Consider the following 15,852-nt stretch of genomic DNA (forward strand, 5'->3'; position numbering starts at 1 on the left):
CTTGCACGAAATGGGATCTTAGTATTTTTCAGTTTGCAGTAACGGGTGGAGACTTTCATAATTTGAGGTCACTGCCCAAATTTATAGTAAAAGGCTGAATTGTTAGTGTGTGTTATATTTGTATCCCTATTTTTGTGTGTATAGTTATTAAATTCCATGGGACACCCCAAATATCCTTTCTCAGGCACTGTCAATGTATATTTTTTTCTGGAGACATGCTCCTTTTCTGGGTTGGAGCTCACCATGTAGGCTATGCTGGTTGGCCAGGGAGCCCCAGGAATCTGCTTGTTCTTGCTTCACCAGTACTGGGCTTACAAGTATGTGCTATCAAGCAAAATAAACAAACAAAAGCAACCATGTATTTTATTAATTAATTAGTTTTGAACATATTCCCCTCTTTTCCGGAACTCTTCTCATAACCACTTGCATCAGTCTCTCTCCTCCCATTCCTTCTTACCCACCGATGAGATTTTTTTTTTTTTTGGTCTATTTTTCTTTCCCCATCTAGTCCAGTATGTGTTCCCAAGCTAGGCTTGGGAGTGAGTCCCACATTAAATTCCCAGCTCTCCTCCCTCCCATATGCGTTGTGGAGATCAAATTCAGAACCTCATTTGTGTGCAGCAAACATGCTACTGATTGAACTATTGTTCTTGCTGCTCCTTCCGTTTTTTAAAAGAACATGTTTTGATGTAACAAATGTGACAAATTGGATAGATAGAACTCCTCTACATAACATACAGAGTGTACCCCTCCCCGAACACACACCATGATGACTCTACCCAACCCCTGAAATTTGTTTGCTTTCTCGCAAGACCATAGGTGGTTATGCCCTATTTGGTGGCGGAGTAAAAGCAGGAATGTAGGAGAGCTGCATTTTCTTTTCATCTTTGTCACTCATAGTCTGTGTGACCTTAGTAGTTAAGTCAGTCTGATACCATTATGGCATCTGCCAAGTTGCCAATTAAATCTTAGTCATCTCACTGGATTATTGAAGCACTAGGATTCCATGACTTTAGTAGTAGTACAAAATGTGTGCATGCATATTCAAATATTAAAGGTAAAAGTGAACAGTGAAGGAACACAGATAGACGTTTGTTAAAGTGGGGCTCCTGCCATTTTTCTTTTTAAATACAAGAGCCAGGCAGAAGGCAAGATTTGAAAAAAAAAATCCTCAGATGAAAGTAAATCCTTTCCTCCTTTATATTAAGACAAGGATATGTTCTGCTTCCTAAGTCATTTTCTCTCCATGTGTATGTTAGGTCCAAGTGGGCCCCCTAAATGGCAGTGCCACTGAGAATGTCTAAATTACAGTCTGGGCTCAGTTTAGGCCGAACTCTGGCTAAGCAGAAAGATTGATAGCTGATGAACAAAAGCCTAAAATCAGCAGCATTCCTTAGAAACTAGTAACATGTGGGCATCTGCTGGTCTGGAGGAACCCCTACTTCCCTTATTTGCCAGTACAGCTGGCTACCTCTGGCAGCTGGGCATCTAGTTCCCATGCTAGCCAACCCCCAAACCCTAGCTCTTTTGGTTCACATCCTCCTTCAACTACTCTAACTTCCAGGTTACTTCTTGGTGGAACACCCATCGCTTTCAAAAATACTGTAAGGCTTTCTCTGCCCTTTGCTATTCTGTCTGCCTCTCAAGAGATGGCTATGGCAGCCACCCAGGGAGTGGTCCAATTTTGGTTGTTTTAGTGCTGTCTTGCTAATGGTTTACATTGTATATGTGATGTGCTATATATGTATATGTAATATATATTTCTATACATGTACATATAATGCTATATATGTCAGGGATAGATTATATATAATCAACCAGTAGAAAAAGCAGGAGGGAATTTTGAAGTGTTGTAAATGGAAAATTTCAGTAAGGAATGTTATATAGTCATATGGATGCCATTACTATCAAGTCAAACATCCGAAGTCCTATTGACCAGATTTTCCAGTCTTATTTACAAATGTCTCTTTATGAAAAGTACGTAAAAAATGTGAATTGTCAAAACCTATAGTGTAGGGCTTATGTGGAGCTGTTGTTTCTTTTTATAGTCTGTCATGATTGTCACTTCTGCTTCCAAACATCCTTTTATTTTAGCAATGCATTAAGATATCATGGTCTTCTAGTTCTCCATCACCAGGTTATTTTTTTATTATTAAATTTTTCTTTATTGCTGAGGAAGGCATCAGAAAAGGAGAGCAAGCCTTTTGAAAAAGTCATAACCTAGAGGTATTTAAATTCACTGCAGACACTCTGGTTTGTTTATTAGGTGATCATTTGTGTCACTGATCCCATTTGTATAAAAAATAAAAACGAAGGGACTTCTGCCTAGGATCAGTGCCTTTCTGATTTCAGCACCTACACTTCCTTTTTTTTTTTTTATTATTTTCTTTATTTACATTTCAAATGCTATCCCGAAAGTTTCCCATACCCCTCCCCCCACCTCTGTTCCCCTACCCACCCACTCCCACTACTTGGCCCAGGCCTTGCCTTGTGCTAGGTCATATAGAGTTTGGAAGACCAAGGAGCCTCTATTCCCACTGATGGCCGATTAGGTCATCTTCTGCTACATATGCAGCTAGAAACACAAACCCAGGGGGTACTGGTTAGTTCCTGTTGTTGTTCCATCTACAGGGTTGCAGCCCCCTTCAGGTACTTGGGTACTTTCTCTAGTTCCTCCATTGGGGACCCTGTGTTCCATCCAGTAGCTGGCTGTGAGCATCCATTTCGGCAGCACCTACATTTTCAAAGTCCTGTGGCCTTTACTGTTCCCTGCCAAAGAGCCCCCTTCCCTATCTCAGTTGAGCAGATTGACTTGGGGATGCAGTTTGGCGCGTGAAATAAAATGGGACACAATGTTCATTTGCAATTTTATTTTTTAAAAATGAAATATTCAAAGTACTTTTCTTTCAAATATTGACACATAATGTTTAACTTTTAAGTATTTACAGCATGTTGTTGTGATGCTCTTGTAGAAAAAAATGCATGCTTCCGGCCTGAAAGCCAGAGCAAAATGCAAAAGACCATGGAACTGCAGCCAGAGAACATGAACCTGTACAGTATCCAGTCACTTTTCAGCACAGGAGAGCAGGAATACAAAATTGGAACCTATTGTTTCCTAGCAACACGGCTCAGGCCATTAGAACACAATTTTCAGTATGATTAGAACCTCTAACTGTTGTTACATAGAAACTGAAAATCTTGGCATACACTGTAAACATCTTTACTTTTCATGAGAAAGGAAGCAGCTAAAAAGAGTCCTTTTCTGACAGAAAGGCTGGACTTCTCCTTTTCACCATTTCTCTTACTGATGCTTTTGCCAGAACAACAGGAAAGATTTAGACACTGTCATGATTCATACACGTAAAATATTTTTCAAGGACACAATCTGATATACTAACATTTATTTAAGAGGTTAAAGTCCACCACTAAATCTAAGGAAAGATTTTTAACTGCCAAACACATTTCCTTTGACAAATAATGTAAGATGACAACTGCCAAGACAAAATCCACAGCAAGTTTAACTCTAAGTATGTTCAATTACTGTTTAGGAAGCGATTTCTTCTTACACACAGTAACACAGTAGTATATTTGGTCCTTAACAGCTTTCACACAAAGGACACACTGAAATAAGTCACCATTTTGTGGTTGAATTATTACTGGTTTTTTTTTTTTTTTTTGGTTTTGTTTTGTTTTTCTCTTTTTTTCTGTTTTTGTTCTTTTGCTCTTTTTTTGTTTGTTTTCTTTTCTTTGCAGAATAAAGAACCTTACAGAAGGCTGTGGAAGAGCAGTCTGAGATCTGAAGTTATCAGGCAGGTTGCTATGTATACGTGTGTTCCTCCAAGAAAACAAGAATGGTACTCCCAATCTATAACCACATGTTTCCCTACAAGCTATAATACACTCCATTCCCTCCAATTTTTCTTGATACTTGATGATTATACTTCTGCTTTTCATTTGCAATTGAACTAAATTGACCTTAACACAAACAAATCTTCAGAAACGCAAAAAACTTTGCCTGGACTCTCTGGTAAAGTTATGTGGGAACAGGTCTGGTGGGAAAGGAAGAGAAAAAGGAAATGCAGAAATAAGTGTTGGAAACTAAAATTCTAAGGGAAGTTGTAACGGAATGTTATACCTCTCTATGTAGGTAGTATGTGAATTGCAAATTATACATTGTCAAGTTTTCATATATTTGGCTATGTTGTATATATTATTTCATATATATGTGCAGTCTATATATTATAGAACTCCTAGGTGTCTTGAGAATAAATGGCATCCTTATTTTATACATTATTTTTCTGGGTTGAAAAATAAAACATATGCTTATTTCCATGGCAAGTGTTCTGGTGAAAGAGTGAATTGAGTGGTATTCCTCTTTCTTCCAGAATCGTGCTTCTAACCAACAGCGGTTGGAATGACAACAGAAAATAGCTGGATTTAAATACCTCGGAAACTTTGAACTTTTCATCTCATTTGGATCTCGAGAGTGGAACAGTAAAACAAGTTAAAACCCCAAATCACACCAATGAAATGGGCCTAAGGAAAAGAAGCGATCACAGAGTATTTCCTGTATATCCCTCCCAGAATGTTCCCCACAGGAGCATCAAATACTATCTTCTCACTTTAACCTGTTTGCGTGGTATGTAGCTGTGTCATGCGAGCCACCCGCCTTTTGCGTGTGAGAAATTTCATTCATTTTTCCCCTTCAAAGCTGCACTGTCATCAGGAAACATAAATGATTTGTTCGTCTCATTCAAACTTCAAAACTAAAACTCAGTGCAAGCAATCCTTCCTACCCTGCCAACAGGAAGCAATATACTTAATATTTCCATGTTCTTTTTATGAAATGCCAAAATGTTTCTCTTAGATTTGCAACTTGTTAGTACTAAAAACCTTTTGGTTTTTTTTTTCTTTTCCTCCTCAAAACTTTAGGAGTTGTAAAGAGAACAATAATATTTCAAGGCAGTATTAAAACCACAGTTGTAAGTGATAAAAAGTGCATTTCCTGAATATAATACAAATATAACTTTAGGTAACCAAAGGCACAAACTAACTAAATACATATTACAAACTAGAATTGCACAGTTCAAGGTAATTACTATTAAGGAATAGCTCCAAATATTTCTTCCTAATGGATATTTAAATCGGTTTGAAAATGATACATCACTAGTGAGTTGTAAAAGAGCGCAATCACTTAAAATAGAAGCAAAATAGGCTTCAAGATTGACACATTGGGTTAGTGATACAAATACACCACATTTAAGAATGCACTTTTATATACAGTTAACAAATTATTTTCCCATTGACTTCAAAGAATGTCAGAGGTTCTAGGAACTTAAGATCTATTTTTTAGGTTGGTGTGGAGGTATTCAAATTTTCAACATGTTTGTGAAACTTGTCAGTATTCCATTGTGAATACTGTACTGATGTCACAAGCTTGATTTGGGAAAAACCCTATACTGGGATTTTGGTCTGGATTAGCAATATCTTGAGCTGCTGTGCTTCCAAAGCAATATCTTGAGCTGCTGTGCTTCCAATTACAGAGATAAATGACGAGTTAATCATGGATTCTCTCTCTCTTCCTCCCCTGTTCTCACCGCATGTATGTGATGATCTGAACCTGAAGGTTTTCACAATGATATATTTCAATACACCCTCCCCTACTATTTGCTGGGGTCCCTCTCCCTCATTCTTTGTATAATGAGAGTCAGATTCTTAAAAAAAAATCTTAACATGAGCCTGGATTCTGACTTTGCATATTTTCAATGCAACTGTCATTACAAGCAGGACAATGACCCCATATTGTATTTAGGTTGTAGCTGGAAAGAATCTAAATGAACAGTCAATCATAAATTCTCCACCAGACATAGCAAATGTTCATCGGGTGATGCGAGGGTGGAAGCTGGCTCCTGGGAATTTTCTACTGGGCACACTGTGCTGTCATGAATTTTCATTTGCAGCAACTTGGAATTACACAGCATTTTATAAACTGCCTCTTTGTCAATGGGCACAAATCTCTCAGCTCACCAAGTGGCTTCTTTTACTGCAGGATTCATAAGAGATTGAGAAAACTGCAGCAGCTATTAATATTAACCCTGACGTGTCTCTAAATTTTGAGCGACTATGAAACAAACAACCCCTCCTGAAAATAGTTATTTTCCAAGGTGGAAAAATTATGAAACAAACATATGTAGATTAAAGACAGAGAAGTAAAATAACCACATAAATTACATTGGAGAAAAACTAGTCTGCCCCTCGGTAATTAGATGAAATGCTTTAAGTTGGAAAGGATTCACTTAATTCAATTTTCTGCATATGGCTGGGAGAGATTCAATACAAAATCGTACATTTGAAAGATGACTCTAAGTGGGAGGAAATGATGAGGCAGCAACTATAGTTATGTTGGCTTTCATCTCATTTTCACTGTAATGCAAGGTCTATTGTTTCTAAGGTTTTGGCTCTCAGGAATTTCTGCAGCAGTAGTTAATATGTTTCTCAGCTTCACAGGCACATAGACCTGTTAAAGCCTCTTTTCTTGTATCAGAACCATTCATTTTAGTATATTACCTTTCATGTGCACAAACCATTGGATTAGTGTATAAATACTGAATTACTAATGTGAAACTATGACCAAAGCACATCCTATATATAAAGGAGAAATTCCTACCCAGGTTAATAAAAGCTATGTTTACATGATGCCAATACAGCTGGGCAAATGGAGAAAAAATTGAGTCGAAACAGATTATGTGAGAGAGGTCACATCGACCAGCTGCTTTGGTATCACGTACACACAAGCAAGTCAGCTACACTTCAGCCTGCTTACTGCCCTCACAGTAAGGTATGGTAGACTGAAGCCAGCCATCACACGCCAAAACACAGCACAACAACATGGCATTTACTTTTTAACAGGCAAGGAGGAAAAATCAGAAAAGGAGGGAAAACAGTTTCTGACTCCAGGAGATGGTGTTTGAAGACATTTTAGATTTCCTTTTAAGTTTCCTAGAACAGATCTGGACAATGTGAAGGGGTTGGCAGTCTTTTGAGATGCAAGGTTTAAATACTATTGCACCACATTTTAAAGTCTGTAAGTTCTGCCAACAATTCGATGTGAACCTTGGTGTCACAATAGAAATTGAGAGCCTTGGGTTTTTTTGTTTTTTTGTCTTTTTTTTTTTTTAATGTGGTTGAACATAAGCATGGCTCAACAAATTGAAAGTGGTGCTTTCTGAAAACATTTGGGTTAGCTGTTTGAGTTCAGCTTGTGTTCTTTTGAATACTGCCACACGAGAACTAAAAATCTCTGTCATTTTTCTTAAAGAGTTTAAACAAACAATATTAAAATACCATCTTCTGTCACGATGAAAGGCAGTTGGATATGTTTTTCCTCCATATTTACATATACAGAGTTCTGATCTAGAAAACCAATACAATAAACCTTTTTTTGTTTTGTTTTGTTTTGTTTTAAAAACAGGCAGTCTTTGGTGACGCAAAGGCAGAGATTTCTTTTGTTACCTCCTGCCTATTTCACTCTGTCTCATGAAGTGAATATTGTTGGCACTATCTGAAAGTTCTAAATACTGCTCAACAGACAAGACAAAATACCCATCATACCCCTGCACCCTCCCGGTGCCCAAAAGCTGCTGCTTTTCTCCCTCTGTCCATACCCGAGTCCCTTCTTCCCCTTCCTGTAGCCTCCTCTGCTCCTGAGTCCAGGCTTGGGCCACTGCGCGCTGTCTGGCCATCTCCAACACGTGGTTCTTCTCCTCTTCGACAGTCGTTCCGTACCGGATATTGAAGCACAGAGCTCCGTGCTGCAGTTGGATATCTGCAAACCGTCTAGTCCTCCCATTCAACACTGACGTCATCTGAGACACAGTGACATTAACACCATTCTCCAGAATCCGCCTCCCCCCAGTGTTACCGATGAGCACAAGGTCTTCCTCCAGAGACCCGAGCTTAATGAAGTAGTGAGTGTCCCTCCCTTCTATGGTAAAATGCAGGTTTTCCAGGTAATGAGCATTGTTGAGAATGGCAGCAAGACGCCTGCTATCTTCATTGGCTACTCCTATAATATCAGCTGTCACTATGCCCTCCTTGATGGCAAATTTGATACCTTTGCCAAAGACAGAAGGGACAGCAGCAAACCTCGGCTGTTTCCCTCCTTCAAGACACCTCCCCTCATTGTACTGAGGAGTCATAGGAAGCTGATCCAAGGAAATGAAATTCCTTAGTTGTTTCTGGAGCTCACACTGAATGCCCAGGATCATCTAGGAAAGAAGGCACAGGGCGAAGGCAGCACAGGGTTAGATAACTGCTGTATGCCTGGTGGCTATTGGAAAGGCAAGGCTGGTAAGGGCTGATTCCTTCTCTAAAGCTGTCACTTAGTCATTATCAAAACAAACCCCTGGAGTATCTACATCAAAGATTGGGAAAACAGATGGCTAAAAGGTACTGATTTCTCAGTTGTCTTACATCTTGTTTTAGTTGAGTGTCAGAAAATACATTCAAACACGGTATCCTACAATTTCATAGCTACAAAGAACTCTTTTTTTCCTTTTCAGCACTTACTTGTGGTAGCCAGTTTCTGAAAAAAAATTCCCATTCAACATGAATATATTTTATGCTGATCAAATCCACTCCTTACTCCTCACTTCCAACCTTCTTGCAGGTACTTCCCCCCATATCATACTCCCAATTTATATCCTCTTATATTTGATTATTGTACTGGCTCTGATTAGTCCAAATGGTGTTGCCCACACGCATGAAGGTATAGGGCCATCCGCTGTAGCATGGACAACTCGCCCCTGAGAAAAACTCACCCCCCTCCCCTGGTAGTCATTGAATGCCTATAGCTTCTCAACTAGGATTGGGACCTTGTGAGCTCTACCTCCATGTTGGAACATTGACTAGACTGATAGGTCTGGTGTAGACAACCAGAGTCATTGAGAGTTTGTGACTATAGCTGCCTGTCATGTTCAGAATACACAGTGTTTTGTAGGAGTCCCTCTAACCTATGCTTCTTATGATCTTTGTGTCCCTTCTTCTGAGACATTCCTTGACCTTTGGATGGAGGGGGCCTAGAAGGAATTTTAAATAGGCCCGCTCCCTCAAAACATAGATCTTACATTCAGCAAGGTAACTGACACTAACTAGATGTACTTACTGCACATAGACTGATACGTTATGCATTTGGAGATTGGAAAAAAAAATGTATAAAGCATAGTTCCTGATTTCAATTACTTATGGTCTTATAAATAACTGAAAAAAAACCTGGAAAATATGAAAGACACATGCTCATCTTTTTACATATACTTAACATATTTTTCCTATTTGGGCAACTTTCAAACTTGCTAAGAAACAAGAAAAAAGACTAATAATCCTCTTATAGCCAATATTTTAAAAAACATTTTAACATTTATTGATAGTTTTAAAAAATGACTTAGTTATAAAAAACTGTATGTATCATAAATTCTTATAAAAGAAATAGTTCTACAATATCTATCTACTTAGAATTTTCTTTCCTTTATAATTTTGACCTAAATGTCAAGTTTCTTTACCCAAACTTTGGGTTTGTTTTCTTTCTTCCTTTTCCTTTCTATTTCTAGCTCATAGTCCTCCTCTGACAACATTGCCCTGTTTCAGTGTTCATTTCTCCAAGACTTTATCATTATAAAATGTAATATCTTTGTTTATTATACCTGTATATGTCTTTCTTTATCAAAAACAGTTTTATTATGTTATTTTGTGATCTTAAGGCACACTTCTTAATTTAGCAGTTTTTTTATATAGAATCTATTGTTGCTTTTGCTAGCTGATTTTAGAATGTAAGACATTCATTTCCTTTGTGCTGTCACCAGTAATCTACTAGTTTCTCCCTTCAAAGCTCCACTTTCCTGATCTTTTCCTTACAGATGGCTCCTCATACATCATTCAAAATCCCCTTAAAGAAATAATCATTTTTTTCATTAGATGATATTCTGTCTTTTCTTTCTTTTCTTTTCTTTTCTTTTCTTTTCTTTTCTTTTCTTTTCTTTTTTTTTCTTTTTTTTTTTTTTTTTTTTTTTTTTTTTTTTTTTTGCTAAAATTTGTACTGACCTTTCCAGGATCCCACTCTTGGGTTTTCGTCTGAAGCTGAAGAAGCTCATAAGTTAATTCCATGTTTTCGAGTTCTGGTTTGGGAAATCCAGGTAGTACATTATGTAACTGGAAACCAAAGAGCTCCAGCCAACTGCCAATGTCTGTGAGACACAAAATTTAAAAGAAAAAAATGACATTCAAAAGGCACTTCTCAACTTGAAAGATATGCTTCTGCTGTCAATGTTTCAACCACGGGAAGGTAAAGTAAGCACCCCCTCCGCCCCCTTATTTGATTGACTCTAAAACAATACCCATTCCCCTATGTAGGGAAATCTATTGATCCGTGTGCAATTCCAGGAATAGGCTCAGTTCACTGTAGTGAAGCTCATAATCTAGTACTGATTTTAAGATCTTCTGGATTGTAACCCTGGATTTATTCCATGCAACACAATCCTGATTGTTTTCTGAGAGCACCCTGGCAAGCTTTTCAGGATAGAGCATAGAACTAGCTTAAAGGGAAAGAACCAGGATGCAAAAAGTATTACATCTGATGAAAAGTTCCATGCTTTTCTGATTCTAGAAAATGGGACATGCAGAGGGAACATCTCTACAAAGATATTGAGACTATGTAATAAGATCGACTAGCAGTAAGTTAGGCCAAGTTCAGTTTAATTGAATTCCACTTAAATACCTGTGGTATACTTTGCAACATCTTGAATTTTGCCAACTGGGTAGTTATTCTCAAAGGAGTAGAGGTTGAATGGTTTAGGAAGAAGGTTCAACTGTTTCCATATGTGATGATTAGGCGTTGTCCATCTGCCAGCAACAACATCATAATCCCTTTGCCCTAGATGCACTAATTTAGTAAGAAAATCATAGAGTCCTCCATGAAAACCAATGATGACCTCAAAGTCAGGGTATGTATCATGGTAGATATCACCATAAGGTGTATACAGAATCTCTTTTATGACCTGACCCCGACTGCTGAACACAGCTAGTGGAGTGCCCATATTATCACAGGCTACATAATATTCCTCACCACTGCTTAGCTCCATGGCAATCAGGTGACCTTGGAGATCATAGTAAAGAGATGTAATCTCTGCGCTTGTGTGGTTGTACAGATGAGTAACTCTTATAGGGTTGGCCAGGTCTGCATAAAAGAATTGGAGATGCTGTCCTAGGCTGGACTTACTGGCAACGCGTCGCCCAAGCCCATCATAGTAATACTGTACAGTCCAGCCAGAAACTTTATTGTAGGCTTTCTGCAGCAGACCATTAGAATTATACTCAAATATATCATTTCCCCTCTGTCTCAGAAACCCGTCTTCATCCATTTTATACTGAATTTCCCCTAGTCTAGTGATGCGGTCTCGGAGGTCATATCGGAGAGGAGTAAGACGAGCACTATTCCCATGGCTCAAAAGGTTGATGTTTCCGTTCAGATCATAACTATACCGCCACTGGGTTTTGTCATTCACAGAAACAGTTTGAAGTTGCCCATCAGCATCATATTCATAGAAGTACCTTGTGATATTGGCATCTACTCCTACCCTTATATCACATATGACCATCCGGCCCATATTATCATACTGAATAGTCATCCAGTAGGCAATTGCCTTTAGGATCTCGTATTGGACCTCAATGACTTGTCCATTGGCATTGAAGATCTTGGTGTGCTTCATCACTGTTGTAGTTATAACCTGATTTAAATCATAATTAATTACACTGAATTTTCCAAACTGTTCTGTTCTACCAGAAACATCAACATATCGGTACAGATCTATGGGCAAAGGGGTCTCATTGATCACAGCTTGCATGCTGGTGACACGAAAGTTGTTGTAACTGTAGTCAAACCGTGCATTCACAAGACCTTCTTCACTGAATCGGAAAATCTGACGTCCAATGAGAGGTCCTGTAGGAACCAAAATAAAAATGAGAAATAGCTTTCTGATAAACTAGACATAATCAGAGTTTTTGACTAAGTATTGATAGCTTTATATTCAAAATCATATTGTATTATATAGATTGGTCTCTGATGTCTGATGCCTGGGCATGTCAGTGTATGTGTGTGTGTGTGTGTGTGTGTGTGTGTGTGTGTGTAGCATTTGTCACTAGACATGGAAAATATTGCATAGCACAGTTACAGATCAATTTAATTATAGAGCTTATCAAAATAATAACCTATCCAGTAGCCTAGAGGGAAGAAACTGCTATTATGTTCATGCTGTTTTGCTATCATTGCTGGCAAAATGCATCCATTTTACTTAACCTTTGCTACAAAGTCAGATGGTTAGAGTCTCACAATGTACAACATTCAAGTAACTGGCTTTGGGCATGTTATGAATACAAAGGTTGAAATAAATCCCAGAGTTCTGACTTTTGTCATTAACTGAAGCTTATAGAGGTTACCCAGGGCTTGGGCTGCTTTCTGAGCTTCATGTCTTATCCATGGATGTCTGGAAAGATACAGGGGTGGATATGAACAAGTATAGGGCTAAGATAGGTACTGAAATTGCAATTGTTTTGAAAGCTGAGAGAGACAGAAATATATGGTATGGTTTTAAGGAATCAGCTTTCAGGTAGACTGCAATATGTTTCAAATTTAAAATGCAAGACAGTTTGAGAAGCAAAAGATATTTGCTCAGTCAATCATCAGTTAGAATGAGAGGTTAGCACTTCTTTCTATGAATATGATCATAAAAATATAAAAGAATATAGATATTGAGGTACACTGCTACCCCATTTCATAACGAACCTGTTTGCCTGTATCTGATTGTGCAGATGAATCCATCATGCATCAGGTGTATTGTCTTAATTACTCCAGAAGACTCTTCATATGTTAATGTGACCTGAGTGGTGTCATAGAGAATCTCAGACAGTCTTGCTTGCTTTGTGTACTTGTATAAAACTCTGCGCCCAGTCCCTAGATGCAGAGTCTGTAACAGTCGGCCATCTCGACTGTAGTCTTGGATAAAAGAGGTGCTGCTGTCTGGTGGGGTGTAGATATTACGGTAGTAGCCCACTGAAAGCATGGTTTGTAAGCTGTGGCGCACCATGCTAGGCATGGTAACTGACAGCAGACAATCTGATTGGTCATACTCAAAGATGTAACGCCGCTGACTGTGCAAGAGAAGCATCACAGACTGAAACGAGACAAGAACAAAATAGCATAATTTGTACCACTGATGTTTAAGAGATTAAAAGAAATAAACATTTATCCATCTCACACAAATTTTTCTAGCAATTACTATGTGCCAGACTGTGGCAGATGCCAGTGGATACAGTAATACATAATAATGTTATCTACCATCATGGAATTTGTAGTTCAATGGAAAAGAAAGACAAGTAACCAAGTAATTATAATACAGTGTGAAACAAGTTAAGACAGGGAAAGTATAAATGACTTCAGGAGGAAGAATGGTTATCCCAGACTTAGGAAGGAATATTCAAGTTGAAATCTAAATAATCTTGGGCAGGCAAAGACAAGGAAATGTGTTGTACAGAAGGAAAGAGTATTTCTGGGAAAGACTGCAGCAGTAGGAGGAGCTGAGAATTAAGGAAGCCTATGAAAATGGCCTTTTCCCATAGATTGAGAGGAATTTTGTATGGCTAGAATGTGTGTGTTTTGGGGGTGGTGATAGTGAATAGTAAGAATGCAGTTGAATCTAGAACTTGTATGAATTTTTAAGGCTTGAGACTTAAGCCCATTTGCGATAAGGGACCCATGGTCAAGTTTTTTTTTTTGGATTTTTTTATTAGATATTTTCTTTATTTACATTTCAAATGCTATCCTGGAAGTCCCCTGTACCCTCCCCCTGCCTTGATCCCCATTTAAAGAAAATTCGTAGGACAAACACTTGAGGTGAGAGAAACAGTCAGGTTGTTGTCTTTAAAAGGTCGCTGCTGCTTCTTTATTTGGATGGATTGGAGGGAGGTAAAGTGGGGACAGGGCATATCGAGTGTGAACTTTGATCCACTGAAAATGCATTGATTTTATATAGTTGTTGTCTTCCTGAAAAGGTGCATGTTGAATATTATTGTACATGCTTTGCAACATATACTTAACTTTTCATTTTTTAATCTGATTCATGTTTTAATACAGAGAGAGAGAGAGAGAGAGAGAGAGAGAGAGAGAGAGAGAGAGAGAGAGAGATTTTAAAAGTGAAGGATTCTTTGGTTATATCATGCCTAACACACAATAAATTTGTATTTTAGGATCAGTTATTTGTCAAAGTATAGTACTTTGTATGTAGGATGTTTAGTAAATATTGGTTGATGTAATTTTAAACAGAAACATGAGTCAGGCCTGCTGGTACAGTTCTATAAACCAGGCTACCCAGGAGGCTAAGGGCAGAAGGCTTACAAGGTCAAGGCTTGCCTGGGATATAAAGTGAGTTTAAAAGATGAAAGGATGGACTATCCAGAGACTGCCCCACCCGGGGGTCCATCCCATAATCAGCACCAAACGCAGACACTATTGCACATGTCAGCAACATTTTGCTGAAGGGACCCTTGTGAGGCTATGCCAGTGCCTGGCAAACACAGAAGTGGATGCTCACAGTCATCTATTGGGTGGAACACAGGACCCCCAATGGAGGAGCTAGAGAAAGTACCAAAGGATCTGAAGGGGTCTGCAACCCTATAGGTCGAACAACAATATGAACTAACCAGTACCACCAGAACTGGTGTCTCTAGCTGCATATGTAGCAGAAGATGGCCTAGTTGGCCATCATTGTGAAGAGAGGCCCCTTGGTCTTGCAAACTTTATATGACCCAGCTCAGGGGAATGCCAGGGCCAAGAAGTGGGAGTGGGTGGGTAGGGGAGCAGGGGTGGGGGGGAAGGCTATAGGGGACTTTCAGGATAGCATTTGAAATGTAAATAAAGAAAACATCTAATAAAAATAAAGAAAGTAAAAAAATGAAGTGAGTTTAAGGCCAGCTTCAGTTGTTTTGAAAGTCTCTATCTCAAAATAATTTTTTAAAGGGTTGAGAATATAGATCACTGATAGAGTACATGTCTAGCATGTGTGAGATTGTAAATTCGATCCCCAGTACCATAGGAAAAGAAAGTCAGTATCAACTTATATACACACACAAAAAAAAAAAAAATCACCATTTTATGAAACACTCTAATTCACTGGCAATTGAAACTTATGATTAAAAAGATTTTGTTTAATTTGTATGTATGTGGACATATGCATGTATTTCTGTACATGCACTTGCCAGAGAAGGACACAGGGTATCCTATCCTAGTCTCCTGAGGAATTATCTTTTAATGAATCTGGAGCCATCCTGGTGGGTAGCGAGTTCCAAGTCCCCTACAGCATAGGAGCTATAGCTAAATGTGAAGCTCTGTGTGCAGAGCTTTTTTGATGTTGGGGATTTGAATTCAAGTACTCACTGTTCTGTAGCAAGCACTCACATACACTACACTACAAACCTCAGTGCTTCTGTTTTTAAATAAAAAGGAAAATTTCACCCAGGTACTCTACTATAACACTTTGAGTTTTACCCTTTTGAGAATTACAAAACAACAACAAAAATACTAAGTTCTTCTGAACTCTATGCTGTGAAAACAATAGGCGTCTTTCCATTCTCTACATGCAAATCACACAAATAATTGTGAATGTTAATTACTTAAACTTATGCAATGTGAATTTTTAGAAAACAACAGAGGCGCCGCCTGGCATCCAGCGCCTTTCCTCACCCGAGGAGGGGAGTGCGCCCGAGAGCAGTACTAAGGCTTGGGGTCTACCCAGAAGCGGTCTCCCAGGT

At 38.6% G+C, this 15,852-nt stretch overlaps 1 protein-coding gene across 2 annotated transcripts in view; it reads right to left on the reverse strand.

The window, feature by feature from the left end:
- Window positions 1-2,855: 2,855 nt before the first annotated feature.
- Window positions 2,856-15,852, reverse strand: part of Tenm1 (teneurin transmembrane protein 1) — a 710,827-nt gene continuing 697,830 nt past the window's right edge. For both annotated transcript variants that reach the window (XM_021188844.2, XM_021188842.2), the window contains 4 exons: window positions 12,833-13,220; window positions 10,769-11,989; window positions 10,096-10,238; window positions 2,856-8,267 (listed from right to left, as the gene is read on the reverse strand). In XM_021188844.2, the coding sequence (XP_021044503.1) occupies window positions 7,509-8,267; window positions 10,096-10,238; window positions 10,769-11,989; window positions 12,833-13,220 (2,511 nt within the window). In that variant the 3' untranslated portion in view covers window positions 2,856-7,508. The remainder of the gene's footprint in view (window positions 8,268-10,095; window positions 10,239-10,768; window positions 11,990-12,832; window positions 13,221-15,852) is intronic.

This window comes from Mus pahari, chromosome X, assembly GCF_900095145.1.
Source record: "Mus pahari chromosome X, PAHARI_EIJ_v1.1, whole genome shotgun sequence".
NCBI lineage: Eukaryota > Metazoa > Chordata > Mammalia > Rodentia > Muridae > Mus > Mus pahari.